Source organism: Gekko japonicus, unplaced genomic scaffold, assembly GCF_001447785.1.
Source record: "Gekko japonicus isolate JY-2015 unplaced genomic scaffold, Gekko_japonicus_V1.1 scaffold31, whole genome shotgun sequence".
Taxonomy (NCBI): Eukaryota; Metazoa; Chordata; class Lepidosauria; order Squamata; family Gekkonidae; genus Gekko; species Gekko japonicus.
The window spans coordinates 2,137,886-2,158,213 of NW_015161404.1; the positions used below are offsets into that span (position 1 = coordinate 2,137,886).

The following is a 20,328-nucleotide window of genomic DNA, read 5'->3' on the forward strand; positions in this document are numbered from 1 at the left end:
CTTTGTCTTATGAATCTTGTCTTTCATAATATTTATTTTGAGTGTACACTCTTGTGCAGCTAGAATGTATCCTTCCGTTTTTTTCTTCAATTGCCCATTTGGTTCCACTTCCAGATGTTTTCATTATCAACTTTGTTCTCTATGTCCTTCAAATATTGCCCTTGCAAGTGCTTTTCCTGCCAGCTGTCAAAGTGAGTTTCGCAGTCTTTTTGTAAGTTTCTTTGGTTCCTACAACTTTAAATAAGTCTGCCTTCTATACTTCAACTAGAAGCTTCTCTTTGCTTTTCTTGGTGTAGCCATTCAGTGCTCATTCTTCTTCAACTGCTTGCTTAATTTTCAAGAGATCTCTTCCATCTAAATTTCTTGGTAAGTAAAGATGATCAACATCACTTCTAGGATGCAGTGAGTGATGCATCATCATTATCTTGTGAGATTTGCAATCTATTGCTTTTAATTCTACATGTTTCCAATTGATAATACCAGCTGTGTATCTTAGAACTGGGACTACCCACATATTAATTGCCTCTACCATGTTGCCTCCATTTAATTTTGTTCGCAATATCTTTTTAACTCTTTGGGGTAATATTCCTTGGTTGTATTTTTTTTTTAACAAGGGCATATTTGATGTCAGCTTCCAAAATTCCCAAGGGTTTTTTTTTGTTGTTGTTGTTGTTGTTTTCAAACCCCAGTGTTTCAATATTTTTGTTTGGAAGCTTGATTTCTTATTTTTCAACAATCTTTCCTCTATTAAATGTTAATACTGCATACTTGGTCAAGGCCAAATTCTATTGCTATATCTTTGCTAAGTATTCAAACTGTGTTTAGTAAAGAATCTGATGTTGTTGGTGTTGTTATCCTGCAGCTGCTTGAAGGAAAATATCCACACATTTGGACCTGTCTTTAAAAGCTGGTATCCTAGTCTTGTGCTGTTGAGAATTATGGTGAGTGGTATTAGGGCAATGACAAACAGCAGCAGTGATAGGTGAGTCTCCTTGGGAAATTCCTTGTTTGATATTAACTGCTCCAATTCCTTCTCCAGTCACTAACAACCTGGTGTTCCATTTACTCATGCCATTTTTTAATTTAAAAAAATATTTTATTTCATACTCTCATGGCATTTTTGATAAACATTATTACAGTTTTGCTGATGCCTATCATTTTAGGATCCATGTATGTGAGAGTGAATCAAATGCCTTTTTGTAATCAATCCAAGCAACATTCAAGTTTGTTTTCTGCCTTTTAGAAGTTTGCAAGACCATTTTATCAAACAGTGATCTTTAGTGCCTCGGAAGTTTTGGAAAATTCCGTTTTGTTCATCTGGCAAAATTTAATTGAGTTGCAGATATTCTTGAATGAAATTGGTTACAATTCCCATCAGTAGTTTAAAAGTTGTTGGGAGGCAGGTAGAGGGGCAGAAGTTACTTGTCAGTTTGGTGTAGTGGTTAAGTGCATGGACTCTAATCTGGGAGAACTGGGTTTGATTCCCCACTCCTCCACTTGCAGCTGCTGGATGACCTTGGCAAGCCATAGTTCTGTCAGTGCTATTCTTGAAAAAGAGCAGTTTCTGTCAGAGCTCTCTCAGCCCCACCTACTTACAGGGTGTCTGTTGTGGGGAGGGGAAGGGAAAGGAGTTTGTAAGCCACTCTGAGACTCTGAGTGAAGGTCGGGGTATAAATTGAATCTCTTCTTCTTTCTCTTTTTTCTGCCAGTTGTTATTCAGTCTTCTATTGCTTTGGAATGGAACACATCATTAAACTGCTGGATCAATTGTGGATGAAGACCTGTCAACTCTTTAAGCCAGTAGCTATGAACTTCATCTCTTCCAGGTGCTGTCCAGTTTTTCATTTTCGTCAACTGTTTTTGCAGGTTTTCCATGGTTATCGTAAGATCCTCCATTTGCTTTCCTTTCAGTTTGTTTTCCACAAGTGATCCAGGTGACTTTTTTCTTGTATTCTTTTGAATCCTCCCAGAGTTCTTTCCAGAAGGTTGATGTGTTTTCTATGTCTGGTTTCACTTCTACTTATTCATCTCCCTCTAGTGATTTGTAGAACTGTCTCTGGTTAGTCTAGAACTGAAAGTTTTGTATGTATTATGGGATCCTACTGTTGTGCCTCCTGATCATCTTGGACATTGCAACAATTCTGAATGATTTATTCTGCAAATTCATCAGGCGCTTAAGCCCTAATGGCATTTCTTGATTTCCCCCCCTCCAATCTCATTAACTGCCTTTTTCTTACTGACCATTCCCAGTTATCTTGTTACTACAACCGCCACACTAAACATCAACTGGTTGCTTTCTGTTATGATTGCTGTAGGAATTGATTCAATTGCTGCACTGATATTTTCAATGAGTCCTGCAAGTTTTCTTTGATGTTGTTCTGAGCACAGGTAATCTTTGTCTTTTTTGCTCATAATATGCTCTAAGATGATGATGGTGGTGGTGGTGGTAGTAATCCCCAGTATGGCAACTCAGGGTACTACAGTGTCCACTGATGTGTTTCCACATACCTGCTTGCTTGTTAAGACTTGAGGATAAAATCCAAAGGATTTTAAATGGAACAGGTAAAAGGCACTTTGGGATGTTGCCTACTAGCTGACTGAATAGTAAGGGACTGAGCTCATCTTGGGCAGGCACATAAAAGCTAGGAGCCCTCATGTTGACCACATATGCCAGCTTCTTCTTTCTGAGCTTGGCTACTCACCCTGTCACAAATTCTCCCATTCTTTTGTAAACTGAAACCAAACAGCATCCCTTCTCCAAAGCAAAGTGCTTTCCTCCCCCTCTTTGAAACAGCAGGTGCTTCAGGAGCTCAGACTTCATCACCTTTGTGTCTGTAAGGGGCATCCATTCAAAAAACAGCTGGCTCAATCACAGGACGATGTTTGACTTGGTAATATTCAGTCTTGTGGTAGCCATTTTATGATTGGTCCCTCTTTGTGATTGCAATGCAGTGCTCATTACCCCTTTCTTAAAATTCCAAAAGTGCCAGCAGCCTCAAGACTGTTGGGGATCCTTAGATTACAGGATGGCAGTAGCCTTTAATATGTAAATCCATTTCACTACTGAATCCCCGAGGCTACATCCGCACACTGTTGGATACTGCACTATAATTGTGCAGTATTATTATCATTATGCAGAAAATTTATATGCCACTCCTTCAGGGACCTGTTCAAGATGGCTCACAAGTAAAACCAATACAATGAAATCATACCAACAAGAAATATGAACAATATTAAAAACAAGCAATTAAAATGGGGGGGGAGGGAACCTCAACACCACTAAGCGGTCTAAAATAGCCATAAACCAATGCCCAGGTTACGAGCGTACTCTAAAAACAGTTTTTAAAAACAAATCTTTTCATTTTGAAAGCCTGGGTAAAAATACATGTTTTTGCTTGACACCTAAAAGATAGTAGAGTAGATGCTAGGTGAGCTTCAAGGCAGAGGGCATTCCAAAGGACAGATGCTACCACTGAAAATGCCCTGTCTCTAGTTGCCAGCTGCCTCACCTCTCCAGATGGGGGCACAGGGAGCAGGGGCTTGAAAACAGAGTTTATACTGATAGTTCACAATTAGATTTCCCCATATGAACACAAACCAGTTGTAAATTATTCCTACTATACAAAGATAGTGCAATATTAAAAAAATCTGGAGTAGATCCCACCATCTCTGTTCACTGCCGCACTGAAAGTGAGCTTTTCTACATAGGTTATTTCCCATAGGTTCAGTGTGGTTCTGAAGTGGGTTTTTTCCTGCTTTCCCATAGCATCATGGAGTATTCATGCATTTCCTGGGGTTTCCTTTAATCTTTCCTGAACATGCTCTGCTGCAAAGTTTTGGGAAAGACTGCAGCAAAATCTGGATGGCTACCATGAGAAAGGGGAAAGTTCAGATTTTTCTGGTACCATCCTCAATTATGGCTATTTCTTCCCACTTCCACCAGGGGAGTTGTTGTTTTTTTAAATCAAGTATGGGGTATCATTATATTGTTTCAACGTTACAAAAATTTGTGTATCATGTTCTCTGAATTTTCAGCTTTCATTCTATGGGCGCGATCACACACAATTAGCTGCGCCATAGGCACGAATGCTGGGCAGATTTAAAGGGTGCGATCAGACACGAACATCTGGGAAGTGCCCTGCACCCGTCAGCAACCCATTTTGCTCCACCACAGAAGTGGAGTAAAAAGACACCAGGGAAAGTTCGGTAGCAAACAGGTTGCTACGGGCCATGGATGGACTTTCCCCTGTCTGATCGCTGCAGCACACTCTCATTGTGGCAGGATGGTCTGATGAGGCCATCCTGACTCGATGCCGTTGCTTCCCCCCTCCCTTCTCAGTATGCTCATCATCGCACACTCCATAGGGAGCCCTCAGTGCTAAGATGTGATTCATGAATTCCCCGTTTAAGCGCATTGGGAACAAATGGCAAACCCCCCCAACCCCTGACTCACCAGCGGTTGCGTCTGATCACACAGTGGGGGGCTGCCCCCATGCCTTCAAAGGACTGTGTGATTGTGCAACTGCGGGTCAAATTCCTCTGGGGGAAATAGCCTTGCTTGCCCTGCATTATCTTGTGCGTGTGACCATCACCTATGTGATGGAGAAATGTCAGTGTGCAGGTGCTACAAAATGGATTGATTTTTAAAGAATATAACAGACTAGGATTAAGGCCTATTGTGGGAAGAAATACAACTGAGATTCTAAACCCCAGTTTAATCCCACTTTTACTGCCAGTTTGTGAGGAATGAACAAATCCCAAACTTGACCAAGCATCTGTGTTCAAATATGATGGCAATCTGAAGCTTAACTGAGGGCTTCTCAAAACAGAAGACCTCAATGGTTCTCATTGTGCAAGGGGAAGAAGGATGGGGGTTGCCACATCCCCTCGGCTTGCCAGTGGGGGGATTTGGGGGGTGTTTCAAGGGTGGGTGGGGACATCATGCAACAGCATCACATCAGGGATGTCATGCGGCAACACTCTGCATTTTGGGCAAAACTCTATGGGTTTTTTGGCCTAAAGCCATAGAGTTTTGATCAAAAAGCAGAGTGTCGCCATGCAACGTCCCGACATGATGATGTCACTTCCACATGACATCACGTCAGGGTCATCACTGCAGGCTGGTGGCAGGCAGAAGCCCAAAATATCAGGGGAACCCCTGCCTGGGCTGGAGGTCTGGCAACCTTAGGGAAAACTCAGCATGATGATAGGCTGCAATTGTATCTAGTGCAGAGGTTTCTTGTGATACCTGCCAGCTGAATGCAAGCTACCAAGCTCTGCTAGAAAATCACACCAAATCAGCCAAGCTTATTTGGAAGAGATTTTATGAAGCTGATTTGTGGCACCCACTGCCTAAATTAACATATTCCTCTGAAACATATGGAACACAGACACCAGGCCTGCAAACCCTTCTAAGCAAGGTATGTTAGAAATGTGGGAGGATAAAATAAAAGCTTCAGGTAGTTGTGTCAGGTTATCTTTCATAAAGATTTGTTCAAATTCATTCAGAATACAATGGTTGCAAAACTGAGCAGACAAGAAGTGGTGCTTGGATCAGTCACTTCCAATCTTTCACTGGACAATGGCACATCCTCAAAACAACCAGTGCTACTATACTGAAATCTTTCTAGATTTCCAGAGAGTAAACTCTCTAAACATTCTTCAGTTCTGATATGATACTTCCATACCTGTAAATAAACCTTTTGTATATAATGACTTGCCTATGATAGCTAATGATGTCAGTCTAAAACTTCCAATACATTATGTTAGCTAGAATGTTACTCATTACTGTCATATGCTGGCTTTGCAGGAGTTCATACATTTTCTTAAAACAGCCAGCCTATGCTGAGATTTCTTCCCTGAGCCTTTGGGGGAAAATGAGGCTAAACGTTATGTGTGGCTATGCTGGATGAATGTGGGAATGGCCCACTTTTTGGTTTCAATATTCAAGATTCTATTACAGACTTTTTTCCTCTTAAACCCTTTCTTATGAAGCATGCTATGTTAAAAATTCAAACAACTGTTACTAAGTATATGAATGATTATGAAAATGCAAGAGTGGAAATTATTTTGTTCACAAACAGATGCCTGTTTAATACATGTGCACACATGTCACCACTCCATATGCTAAGAAAAAACACTCAGAAAGAACATTCATCAGAAGAGTGGGGGAGGGGGAGGGGGAGGGAAAGACCTAGAGAGTATCATAATAGAGATGTGTTTTCTGCTTTACAGAAAACGTAAGATAAATATAACTGGATGCTCTCAAAGCACAACTGTCCAGTTATTAGATGATGCAAAGAATATGTTTGAATTATGCTAATGATACATATTTGCTTATTTCTATTATTTCACAGCTCCCTTTCTTGGCCATTATCATTTTACTGACTCAGAAATCTCTGTTGTTTAGGTCCTTCTCATGTTGTGGGGATAACGTGAAACACTCCAGTGGAAGAGACAACACTGCTTTTTTCACCACGTATTATTCCTCCCATGGTACTACCATAATAATGATATGGGCCCTTAGAAGTCTGTCTCTTAAATCATACATGCTAGAAACTTTTAAAAAATAATTTGCTTTCTGAAAATCTCAATGATTTTCACAAAATTTTGCACTTCTTTTGAATTACCAATTTCAAATAAGTAGACACACAAACCACTAGTGGTATGTGCAAGACAAGGAAGAGATACCGCACAAGCTACTATAAATCTATAAGGTTGCTTTCAGGAAGAGTGATAACAGCCAGAACCTGGTTTCGTACCTTTCTTCACATACTGCTCTAATATTCAGAAATCTAAAACCATAAATTTAAATCTTTGAGTGCAGTAAAAAACAAATCCTTCGGAGAAAACTAAGGTGATTCATAGCTATAGCTCTGAAACATCTGTGAAGACATCTGTGTTACTGCTAAGCAACCATACAAATGGTTCTATTTTTGATGTCCAAAAAGCTTTTTAAATTTAACTGAAACTCAGCCCTAGTTTATAAGAACATGGGACAAAAAAAAAATCTCTTGTTTTTCGTTAGTAATTGATTCACTTTTAAGAAGCTTCTCAACAAACTAGCCTCCAAGCTATGTGAATCTTATGAGGATGGCAGACACCTCGCTTCAAGGTCCCTGCATCATTAGGAAAATCCCTTGTATGGTGTGGTGGTGATACAGCAGCCAGCAAGATTTGTGCTCCAGAAGCTTGCCAGTACATACAACTCTGAACCCATGAGCTGGAGCCATGAGAAAAAAACTTATTATTGAACGAGTATTTCCTGTTACACCAGAGAAGAAATCTTCATTGAGACCCCCGAGTCAACACTTCTGATTCCATGAACAAGAGCTGGATGACAAATTGGCAAGGGTGGGGTAATTAATTCAATGTAAAGGTTTGGAACCCCATTACATTCCTGTAATGTGTGAAAAGAACAATAACGGGACTCTGCTTTGTAATTTTTTACCTACTGAACATATACACTTGTGTGCTCACTATTAAATAAATATGATCAAGCTTAACATACTAAAAGACTGTTACAAAAGTCAATACATATTTTCACAATGTAGCTTAAATATGCCAATTACTCTTTAGGCAGAAGAACTTCTAATAATAGCGTGGATCATAAGATTCAGTTACACTAAGTGAGAGTCTTCAATGAATGAGAATCTTTGGATCCAACTCATTATTTTTAACTACCTCATTCCTTCCACTTTTGTACCTTTAATACTATTACTAATCAAAGTCATATCAGTTATAAAAATAATAAATAATGGTTTCTGACAAGGCTGAACTGTGACTTCTCTTCTTGTAATGAAAAACAGAACTACATAAACATGCTTAAAATAAATTACCAATCAGATATTGGTGTAGCATGAGTTAGAAAGGTTATAGTACACATACATGCCTCAGGAAACCAGTGTCCTTTAACAATTATTTCTTCTCATTGTACAAAAAGTACATACATTCTTCTATTCCTTGCCTCCACCAAACCTATATGAATGTGGAAAAGCTCAGCTACAACACAAGCAGGTTTGAAAGGCTCACAACAGAAAAATACTCCAATTGTATGGTTATAATGGTCAAAAGCGAAATGAGCACAAGCTATCTGTGCTGCAACAAAATCTCTCCAGGAATAATGTGCCGTTTCACTACTGTATCCGATGTCTTGAAGACTAAGATAAAAACATCAAAGGAGTCAAATAGGGCTGTATCTTGGGGCCCCTTCTCTTTGCCCTATATATTAATGACTTGATCAGAAACTTAGAAACAGTCAGCATTCATCCTCCTACTCTAGCAAGTCGACATATGGTAGCCTTACTATACACCGATTATATGGTTCTACTATCTAGGACACCAGTAGGACTTAAAAGGGCATTAAGACAGGCTGGCACCTTGTGATTTACATTTACAGGAGATTAATTACCAAAAAGACCAAAATCATGTCTTTTGGTAAGAGGCCTAACTTAAGGAAGTGGAGTAAAAAGGGCCATAGCCTGGAGCAAGTATTGTCTTTTAAATATCTAGGGATCATGTTCCAGTCCTCAGGGGCAAAGAAGGCTCATCACGAATGTATTTCCAACCCGGGAAGCAAGTCCATGCTTAACATCATCCAATTCAGTTCAACAAAAGGGGGGGGTATACCTGCTGGACTAAAACTATACTTAAATGGTACCACAGCTTATGTATGGTATTATGCTGGGCCTTCCCTCTTCAAGCTTTGCACCCCTGGAAAAGATACAGTCAAAATTTTTAAGATCTTTCAATTTCCAACCAGTGCCTCTAATGCCAGTTTACGTTTAGAAACTGGGTTGATTAGAGTGGAGGCCAGGATAATTCTGGCTCCCATAAATGCCTGTCTAGGGGTATGCCACAGACCCTCCAATATTATTGCCCTAATCCTTAGGGATAGTCACTGTTAAATTGGCTTAGAGCAGTTTATCAGAACGAAGATACACCTACTTGGGTTCTCCTTTGAGTCTCTACAGGTACTGCCATTAGAACAGGCCAGGGCCATAATTAAACAAAGAATATACAACACTGAAAGGCAAAACGATAAGCCTCAATCTATCTGGCATCACAGAGAATGAAGTACATAGTTGCACCTGCAACATACCTATAGCTCCTAGAGATTCCATCACATTGCAGGTGCACATTACTCTATAGCCATATGCAATATCTATCCATCAGCGGTCCTAGAAAGGCCGGTATAAAAAGATGCCATTGATTGAGTGTCTATGCCCTTGTGGCTCAGGGAAAATATAAACAATCGAACATATATTATTGCATTGTGGCTATTATGAAGACAGTAGAGCAAATACCCTTTATCCTATTTTAAGGAGGTTCTACATGTATTCAGATAAGGAGATAACCCAGAAACTCCTATTTGACCCTGACCCACAGCTCATATTGAACTGTGCTAAATTTTTAGATATAGCCCAAAGAATTCGCAGAGATCAAGTATAGCAGAGTCCAAGAGGTTATGGGTAATTGAAAGGACAAATCATGTATATAAATCTTGTTTTATTTCATATCATGAGAGTTTCAGAAATTTATAAGCGAATTTAAAAAACTGTTACTATATACCTTATACATAATCTATATGTTTTAGAAATTGTATAACAAAATTTTAAAATTGTTATAATTGTATTACTGACACAGTTAAAATATGGCTGCAGCCGATTTGTGCTGGTTATGTACAGAATAAACTTGACTTGATAAAAACAGCGGCTGCTTGGTACTAATTACTAGTTTTAGTTGTTATGTTTTTTTAAGTGGTAATAATGTTAAACACCTGCCAAAGGCAATGAAAAATTATGGATTCAGACTAATTTTTTAATGTAGCAACTCACAGAAACACTTCCAATACATTTCAACTTCACAAATGTTTGTCTATACTCATACAAATCTTGAAATACCAAGTTCATATTAAAACAGCTGTTTCTAACCTAATTTCCATTCTTGAATCTCTGATTAGTTCAAATCTATGTTTACTGTTATAAATGAAGCTGAGAGTTTAATATTCAATTGTAATAACTTTCAGAGTGAGTAAAGGGAACAGGAGGATGTTGCTAATTTCCTGATATTCCTTGGCTCTACAAGAACTGTATCTCTTTAAGATAGCATCCTTCAATCAACAAACAATGAAACAATGAAACTCTCTGCTTAACACCCCCCACAAACACTATATATATAATTGGAGATATTATTTATCTAGCACCATTTGAGTATCATAACATACAAAGATAAAAGCCATAACAAACAACAATCTGATGTTGTAAAAGGAATTATCTTTTAGATAATAGCAAATTATTCAAACATTTAATCTAATGTATTAAAGGTTCATCTGTTCCTATAACTGCCAATTGTGGTTCACAGTATAAATCTACACTACTTTCCATTCTATAACTATTAGATGTTGTGATTTTCAAATGCTCAGCTTATGATAAGAGATGAAATTACCTCCCCCCAACTTAATATTTATTGATAGCATAAAGTAATTGGAGAAGAACTTGATAGGCTTTGTTTTCTTACAAAATATATATCAGGGTAATATATGTTTCCATGTAGTACTGCTGCAGGAGAAACACAAAGAAATTATACACCAGTTTCTTGTATTTTTCATTATAGTGAAATTCTAGGAGGAAAAAAAATCTGGTTTTGTTGATGCCAAAAATAACGACAATTCACATTAAGAAAGCATATCTGAAAGCTGAATTTACCAGTCACTCTTTTTGACTTCTTCTATTTTAACACCAATTAGTCATAATAATAAAAAAGCACACAAGCTTCTGTAAAGTTTCTACCTCTTGAAAGCTTTGCAATTTTTAAACTCTTTTTTAACTTATGAAAACAGATGGTATGTGAAACAATTATGGTTTTACTTTGTACAGCATCATCATTTGATAAGTTTAAGTCCTATAGATTTTAAAATATTTTTTAAAAGAAATGGAGTTAAAGTCAGTATGCTTCCCATAGCTATAAGGAATAAATGAAATGCACCCAGAATGTATCTTTAAACTTAGGAACAAAAAGAAGAATCACGATTGGGGGGGGGAGAGCAATTAATCTTAAATACTGGGGTTTAGCGATCCTCCTTCATAAAACAACTCTATGTTTGAAATAGGTCTTCAAAAATTTCCTAAGCCATGATCCAAGGATTTATGTGTACACATAGAAGCACTTATGAAAATGTACAATGCCATTTTCAATTTCCTCTTTTTACTTCCTCAGATGCCACTTCAAAAAGCTGCTCCTGATAGTCAGTGCAGAGAAAAACACAGACACCTGAAGCTGCCTCATATTGAATCAAACCAATGATCCATCAAAGTCAATAATGTCTTCTCAGACTGGCCATGGCTATCCAGGGTCTTAGGCAGAAGTCTTCCACATCACCTACTACCTGATCCATTGAACTGGAAATGCTGGCGATTGAACCTTGGACCTTCTGCATGCCAAGCAGATCAAAATCCAGGTTTTCATGTGAAAATTCCACACACTTTCTGCATCCTGCTGTCTTTATTTTTATTATATTTACTATACGTAGATCTTACTCTAATGAGGGCTCCCAGTGGCCTCCTGCCCACCCACACCTCAAGCTTCATTGTCTCCATTTCTTACATTTATTCCATAATACAATTGGAGCAGATTGGAGCAACACTGCAAGGAGACTTTTTGGTCTTGGTCTTATGCATATACTATAAATATAGCTTTCTCCCAGTTTGTTCTTTCTTTTTAGAACCACAATAGAATAGAATCTTTCAATATGGACAATGTATATTGAGACTGTTTAGCAATGATGAAACTGAAAACCAAATAGGCTTGCTTTCTAAATAAGAAATTCCAAATTCTTACAAGCTGGCTTCATCTGTGCCACTGTTTTGTCATCAAGCAAGTTTTAATAAAGTTCCTAATCTCTGTGACATACCCCTTTCCCCATTTGCTTAAAATAAAAATTTACACACATTTAAATGGCAAGTTGCACCAAAATTGTATCACCTGTGGAATAAATAGTGGTCTTTTCTGATGCGCATATATACTGGACATGAAATTCTAATGTGAAAGGAATCTAGTTACAGAAATTGTAATACTGGAATTCCATTTATTTTACATTCATAATTATATTTTTAAAAAAATACTTGAAGAACCATCTCTAAGGTTGTCTATTCTTATACACACAAATAACACTGATGAAGACTGTGGGACTACTCATATGTTTTGAATAGTTGGCAGAAATTCCGTAGGGGAAAACATTCTGAGTGCTGTTGCTGTGTAGCTTGTAATATTTCAAGGCTCTTGTGTAACCTGCACTGAAATAAACAGAGGTTGTGCAGAGACAGCATTTTGTGGATTGTGCCTTCTTTAGGCAAACCCATGATTTCTGTTACTGAAAACAAACACGATGGAAAAGCATAACAAGAACCAAGCATCTCGGTATAAAGGTACATTACAATCTAAACTACTTACTGTAGCTGGGGAGGCTCGTGTTGTGTGAGTCACTGAATGGCCTGAATTTTCCATTGAATTGCCAATCAGGTAGGTACCTCCAGTGCTGCTGATAAGCTGTCCTCCAGTGACACCCATCTGAATGCCTCCAGTTCCCACCATACTATGAGAAGAGACCACTGTTGTCACCTGTGCAGAACTTCCTTGGGTATCAAAGTAATTCCCCCCAGTGTTTTGGCTGTACATCTGAGTTTCTGAGTAAGGATACGTAGTTGTTCGTCTTAAGGAAAAGAAAAGGAAAACAATTGATTATAGGTAAAGTGAGTCAGAATTTTCTTTGTGGAGCTGAGGGTACATCTGCTACAAACAATTAAATATTATACGGTACAAGGTATTTTTATTTTATAATATATGGTAAATTCTTCTTTTCCTGCATAAGCTATTACAAAGAAGCAACCAAAACAGAGTAGAGGGGTAATTATTCTCACAGTGCAATCCTATGAAAAATTATTTCCGTCTAAGGCCGTTGATTTTAACAGTCTCAGATTGGAGCAACACTGCAAGGAGAACTGCACAATCAGAATACTAAGAATAAACATTTTGCTAATGGCAGAACAGCACAGGAATACAAGGTATAAAGTTTGCCAGTGTCTTTTATTCAAATCTCATTTAAGTTATCTTCCAACACTCTAAAATCAGAATAGGAATACATTCCTTGCCAAATGCAATATAGTAGAATAGATAACCTATGCTTAGTAGTAGGAAAGGTAGTTTAATTTTGGAATGGGAGACTTGTTGAGGCACTAAAAGTATATTGAAGAACAAGGGAGAACAGTAACATCTATTACTCACTGTGAAAGTTCCTTCTATCTGGAAATTAAGGCATAATTTTAAATACTGAGTTCTACATTCCACAAACCACTGGAGGCAGAAAGACAATTTCAGTAATTCACCTCCCAAGGCAGAACATCCATTCTCAGTTCACTAACTTCTGTCGCCAAATCTGAAAGAAAAAGCTGGGGCCCCGGCTCACCCTCAGATCCTGTTTGTGGTCCTCCATAGGTAGGGAGAGTCAGTGAGGGCAAGGGCAGCCATAGCTGGCCACATCCTGCAGGGAAGGACGGGGTGCATGGGCAGCTGAGAGGCCGGGTGACTGCCAGAGCACAGAAGTTAGACCCAGTGCCTTCAAGGATGGCTTATGGCAAGGCCTGAATTGTGCTGTGGGGTCACTGGGGAAAAACCGCACCACACTGCCAGGCCAGCTCACCTTTGATCATGTAGTGGGGTTAGTAAGGTCCTGTGGCCCAGGAGCGCTCATGGCCAAATGTGATGTACAGTCAGCCTTTTTGCCTGCTCCCAGTGCACCCCAGGGTTTTGCTTGTTGGGCTTTAAGTTCTGGGGTTGAGTTATGTAGACAAGGCCATGCCCATGGGTGACCTTGGAAGCATTTAACACCTTGGGCAGTGAAAGCCAAGGCTACTACCTTACATGACCAGCAGGTAGGACTGCTTCCACAGAACATGTGACAGCATTCCAGGTCCTGGCAGGGGAACTGGGAGTCCCACTGGCTCACGACAAGATGGAGGATCCCGCAACACAGTTATCTTATTTGGGCACTCAATTCGATTCCATTGAAAGGACACCCCGCCTGCCAGAGGACAAGAACCTTGCACTGTACGTCCTTATTACCCGGGCACTGGCATGTGCTAAATGTACATTGAGGGAGCTGCAATCACTTGTGGAGAATCTTAACTTTGCCTGTCAGGCAGACATCCAGCAGGACCTTACCATCATGGAATTGTTCCCCATTCTCATGGCAGCAGTTCTCTGGGGGGAACAATTTCAGACCAGGGGAGTCAGATTCTGGTGCGTTAATAAAGCAGTGGTGAGGGTGGTGAATAAGTAAAATTCACTATCACAACGGGTTATACGACTGGTACACAGGCTTGTCCTCATGTGTTTGTCCACTAACACAATATTTTCAGCTCACTATGTAGCAGGCAGCGAGAACGGCATTGTAATTGCCTTATCTCACCTTCAGGAGGAGAGATTTCGCAGCCTGGTGCCGGAGGCCAACTGCTACCTGGACCCATTTCCCGAGGGGCTGGGAACATTGGAATATATCATAATGCAGGGAGTATTCCACTCAAGCATTGTAGTTGCCTTATCTCACCTTCAGGAGAGATTTCGCAGCCTGGTGCTGGAGGCCAACTGCTACCTGGACCCATTTCCCGAGGGGCTGGGAACATTGGAATATATCATAATGCAGGGAGTATTCCACTCAATGCCATCTACCTTTGCTCATATTCTTCAGTGGCTGCAGCCTTCTTGGCTTTCTCAGCAGGTGCTGGGGATTCAGATGTGTTGCTGGTGTCAGTTGAGTAGGTCCTCCAGTACATACCACACTTACTGGACCAGGGCTTTGCCCCCAGAACCATACGGGGCACATGGCTGCCATTTCATTCTTTAGCAAAGCTGGCAGCTTTACTGACCCATGCAACAGTTTCCTGGCTTGCAAGGCAGTGAAACAAAGGAGGAGGCTCTCCCCTAGAACACCCGATTTACATAGACCCTTGACATTTGTTACTCTGACATGGCTGGTGCGTAAACTTCCGAGCCTGTGCTGGTATCCTTACAAGACCACACTATTTGAAACAGCATTTATCTTGGCCTTTTTGGGGCACTGACAGTTGGTGAATTCCTCATGAGTTTTGGCCCCATTCCTTTCATACTGGAGTGGCAACTACAGTGGCCAGTTTGGGATTACAGCCATTGTGCATCCAAGCCATCAGGTGACAGCACTCTGAGGCATACAGGACTTACGTCTGGCTGCACCTCACTGCTGATGTTTAACAATACCTCATTCAGTTTCAGTGAAGTGGCACAAGTTGGTGTGATCTGTGGTCACAGCACTGTACACTGGGGGCAAATCTATGCAGCTTCGTCTGGATGGGACAAGGACCTTGGCCTGGGAGCAGCACCGCAAATCACCTGAATAGGCACAAGGGGAATGAGATGGGATGAACTACTGCCTACAGTCCATCATTGCAAAGGACAACATGGGTCCCTGGATGTGTTGGTGATACAACTGGGCAAGAATGACCTGGGGAACTGCATGGGTATTGATTTTGCACACCAGGCAGAGGTGGATTTGCAGACACTATGGGTAGAGCTACCAACCATGACCATCCTGTAGTTACACTGGCTGAAACGGTGCTCTTGGCGTGGGGCCAGGTTCCCTGGAAGGGTCAACATGGGGAGGAGAAGAGATTGCGAGGACCATTGGGGGCCACAGAATTCATCATCTGGACATCTCTCACTGGTTGGAGGCCCTGTTTCAGGTGGACAGCATTCGCTTATTTTCATGGGGTGATGGACATCTGGCTGCATGGGTTAGGTTTGGCCTGTGGACTTGGCTACCACTGTAGGAGCACTGGTGGGAGGATGCCCGGCTCTGGTGGTGGTATCAGCACAGGGCCAAATCTACTTTAGGGAAACTGACCTGTGTGCCCATTTCCCCTGTGTGTCGAGATCCCCTTAAGGGATCTTAGGGTGAAGGCTTTCAAGGAGCATGCCCAGATCAGGGGCTGCCAAGAGGCATACCCCGACTGAGGGCTGCCAACAGATTTCCCTCATGCTCAAGTGGCATGGGAGACCGTTTAGTGGCGGCTGTCCTTCTGGAATCTGCCATCCTGCCATCCCATGGGTCTCCCCCACCCCAGCAGGCAGGCTGGGGTACATCAACTGGCAGGCGGGTCAGTCGATGCCAGGATCCAGTTGCCCTATACTGTGCCAAAACATCTTACAGTTATTTATTGAGGGGTTATCAGTGGAGAGATCCCTCGCCTTTCCTGCCCTCTCCCCTCCCCTAGGTGCTGGGGCTACAAAATGCTATACATATAACAGTAAAAGGAACAAATGTGCAGAATACAAACATTGTAACAGAACATGTTAATTAACAGTTAAAACTCCAGAATCAAACACACACACACACTCAGAAAATTAACAGTCACAGTTTGCACCCCAAAAGGGAAAAAATAAGCCCCCCCCAACCAATGCTCCCTCTAAGCTGTGAAGTCTTGTAAGCACAAATTCTACTTTGTGAGCTACTGGCATGAAAGTTGTGAGCGAGCGATTATGGCTACTGCATAAATTAGTTTGCTCTGGAGCCATCCTTCCTGAGCTAAGGCAAAAACGTGTGAGTCGGAGGCTAAAAAACTGTGAGCTAGCTCACAGTTTCTCAGCTTAGAGGCAACACTGCCCCCAACATAAGGTGGGACATAATGATACTCTCAGGTTTTAGATATAAGGAACCTTCACATGGAGTAATCAATGTTCTGTTCTCATCTGGAACCGAGGACATAATTTTGAATATCAGGGTGCTCTGCAGTTGTGGCAATTTATGAGACAGAAACTACTGCTAACTAGAGAATAAAAACAGAATTAAACAACCTGCTTAAGTGCCTACCACCAAAAAAAATGGCATTTGCCAAGGCAATGGTATCCAGTTTGTAGTACCTAACCAATATAGATACAGAAGCCCATGTTGCCATCCAGCAGCTATCTTCTAGTGGTTCATTGGAGTCAGATCCTGCTGCACTCCTGCAAGAATGAGCAGTTATGCCTTCTAAGGGCATACCTTGAAAGGAATACCATATTTACTTGAGATGACCCCCTTAAAGAAACATCTTTAAAGCAAAAAAATAAAATCACTGGACATTACTGTAACTTTATATGTTAATATAAGATGACCTCTTTTTTGATGGCATCCATATCTGGAAAAAACTAGACTTGCACTTGAGTAAATATTGTATACTTTAACAATACACTCCTGAAGGCATTTCCTGAGGGAGGCCTTGGAAATCATTTTCACTTCCACAATAGAAGAAAACAATAAACAAAGGCACTGACTTATGAAAGTGAGAGATTCTTCCGTGATATATGCACAGGGTCTGCATAAACCCAGGGTGTACAAACGTTCTTTCACAGAAGTGAATTGACCTTTGGGACAACTATGGGATCGGGCCTAAGGACGACTTTACCCTCATGGAATACACACAACCTGGGACCAATAGATAATTTACTGTGTTTTGATACTCTATGTGCTCATATGATCACAACCACATGTAGAACCCTGAGTCTGTGATGCTTCAAGGAGACTTCCTGTAGAGGCTCAAATGGGTGGTCTCATGAGGGCCTGTAAACAGCAACATGTGAAATGATGCTATATTAGAGCACAGAAGAGTGAAGCCCCATGAAGAAAGCACTTCATGTGCAGGTATCTGGATACCGGAATCCCATCTCTGTGGCCAAGAAGAGGGGTTAATGCTGATGCCTATCTGCAGAATACCTGGATGGAGAATTTGAGCCAGCCCAGCCTATGAAAAGAACTGAAGAAACCTGTAATGCTGTAATTTTTCTTTTTCACCATTGAGAAAAAGCTGCCTAAGTGGAGTCATATGTCCTGGAGGTGGAAGAGTTCCTTGAAGCTAATATCACCCTGGCAAATCTTCTGAAAACCCTAGCTGGAATAGGATTCGCCACTCAATTTCCAGATGATGAGATGTAGCCATTCTGGTTCTGGATGGAAGAGAGGTCCACATGTCAGCATCATGTGTAAAATAGGAATGGTTCACAAAAAGCTGAATTGATAGCTCCATATTGAAAGGCATATATCATATCCTGTGGCCATGGGGTTATTAGAGCATCTGTCTGTTCTGCCTTGGAAGTTGACAGTTCAACAGAAATGCAAACAGATCTGCTACAGGTTGAACATATGTGTTGGAAAAACTGCAGATTCAGGCACAATTCCCTGTGTTATACCTTATGGCAAGTGAACCAATCTGCCATCACATAGTTTATGCCACTGATATGTTCTGCTTTCAAGGATGCAACATTCCTCTCGGCCCAAGCCAAGAAATTGCACTATTCCTCATGGAGACGATTTGATCAGTCCCCCTGACAGTTTATGGGTGCTTTGGCTGTCATATTGACTGTTAGGAGGCACATATCTTTGCCCAGCCAGGGTCTCTGAACATGCAAGAAGGCCAGTCAAATGGCTCTTAATTCCGCCAGATTGACACTGAGGCTTGTCTCCTCCACTGGCCATGAACCTTGGGCCTGGCCCAAGAAGCAGTTTGCTCATAGAGGACTGTCATCAGTCATGATGGTATACACGCTGCAGATCTAAAAAGGCAATTTCACTGTCCACCATGTGTTGCTGCATCTCAACTGGCGACCTATGCATACTCTTCTGTGATTCCTCAAAACTATGGATTTCTGGAATGGCAAGAGAGTACACTGAAGGACACTGGACTGTACTCTGGTATATGGAACAGTCTCTGTTGCTGTATTCATGGGTTCTTGGAAATGGGCAAAAAACCCAGGCCTGCTGAAGCATGTAGCTGCTGATGTTACATTCTAGATCTTGTCCAGTGATAGGAAGAATTTTTCCCTGACATTATTGATTCACACTCCTGTCTGAAATGGAAATGGATGTCTCTTTCCTATTTTTCCAGGAATCCATAATCCTGCGGTGAGAGAGATCTGTTTAACAGGCTGCCAAATAAGAGTGGATATTAACTCCTTTGTGATACAGGCTGACCACCACAGTAACAATTAGCTTTAAGAACATACATGGGGCATTAGAATGAAGGGCATAGCCCTGAACTGAAGTTGTTGGTCATCATTACAAAGTGGTGAAATGGATTGCCAGCACTGTGGCCTCATGGTTATGGAGCAGCCCATGTTTTGCTTCCTTATCTGTAGAGAATGGCCATTAGCACTTACCATGAAGGGTCCTTCTCCTCTGAAGCCCGGAAGACATCTGCATGGGTTATTCCCACTGTGCCTTTAGGGAGGCAGGAAACAGTTTTTTCCTCTTCCTGTTGGCGCCTTCGGAATAGCCCATCCCCCAGTTGTGGGACTCCGAAAGCAGTGCTCTCAGGCTAACTTAACAGCCTTGCTCTATAAAAAACATAACTGAGAAACATAACTCTAACAAGAATACAACTTGTCAACAGTAGAGTTAGAATAGAAGAAGAGATCAGCACAGTAATAGACAGAGAGGATGATGAAGAAGGGAGGGCCCAGATGTCCTCCTGACCTCAGAGGAGAAAGGACCCTTCACAGTAAGTGCCAATGGCCATTCTCCCTCTGAGGTGGAGGACATCTGCATGGGACCTCCCAGAGCAGTGTCCCTTATCCGGGTGGGTCATCATCATCTTCCAGAGTGACAACGTGCTGTAGGACTCTTCTTCGGAACGCCGCATCTGCAGAAGCCGCCATATTGATCCTGTAGTGACGAACAAATGTAGAAATCGAAGACCAAGGTGCTGCTTTGCACACTTCCTTGACTAAGGCTCTGTTGGTGAATGCGGCGTTGGTGTCTGCACTCCTGAGAGAGTGCACTGTTATACCACTGGGGACATCCTGCCCCACAGTCTTGTACGCTTCCATGATGCAGGACCAAAGAACTGTACTTATCGCGGCCTTGGACATTCTGTCTCCTTTTTGTGACTGACAAGTGTTGACGAACATAACATCCATTTTCCGCCAGGTTTCCATCCACAAAATGTAAATCTTGAGAGCTCTTCTGATGTCTAAGGTATGCCACTCAAGTTCTCTGGGATGTTTAGGCTGTGGACAAAATGTTGGTAGGGATATCTCCGGCGACCGGTGGAAAGCAGAAAACACCTTTGGCTGGAAGGTTGGATCCGGACGGTGTACGACCCTGTCCCTGTGGAAAATGCATAGATGACTTGACAGACAGTGCACCAAGCTCAGAAACCCTTCGCGCTGAAGTGATGGCAACTAAGAACAAGGTCTTCATCCGCAGCCATCTCAGCCCCACCTCCCTTAGGGGCTTGAATGGAGGCTTCATAAGTGCAGCTAGAACTG

At 41.4% G+C, this 20,328-nt stretch overlaps 1 protein-coding gene across 1 annotated transcript in view; it reads right to left on the reverse strand.

Moving 5' to 3' along the window:
• RFX3 (regulatory factor X3) overlaps positions 1 to 20,328 on the reverse strand; it is a 288,648-nt gene that overhangs the window by 93,522 nt on the left and 174,798 nt on the right. The window contains exon 4 of the mRNA XM_015426016.1: positions 12,451 to 12,709. Within this exon, the coding sequence (XP_015281502.1) occupies positions 12,451 to 12,709 (259 nt within the window). The remainder of the gene's footprint in view (positions 1 to 12,450; positions 12,710 to 20,328) is intronic.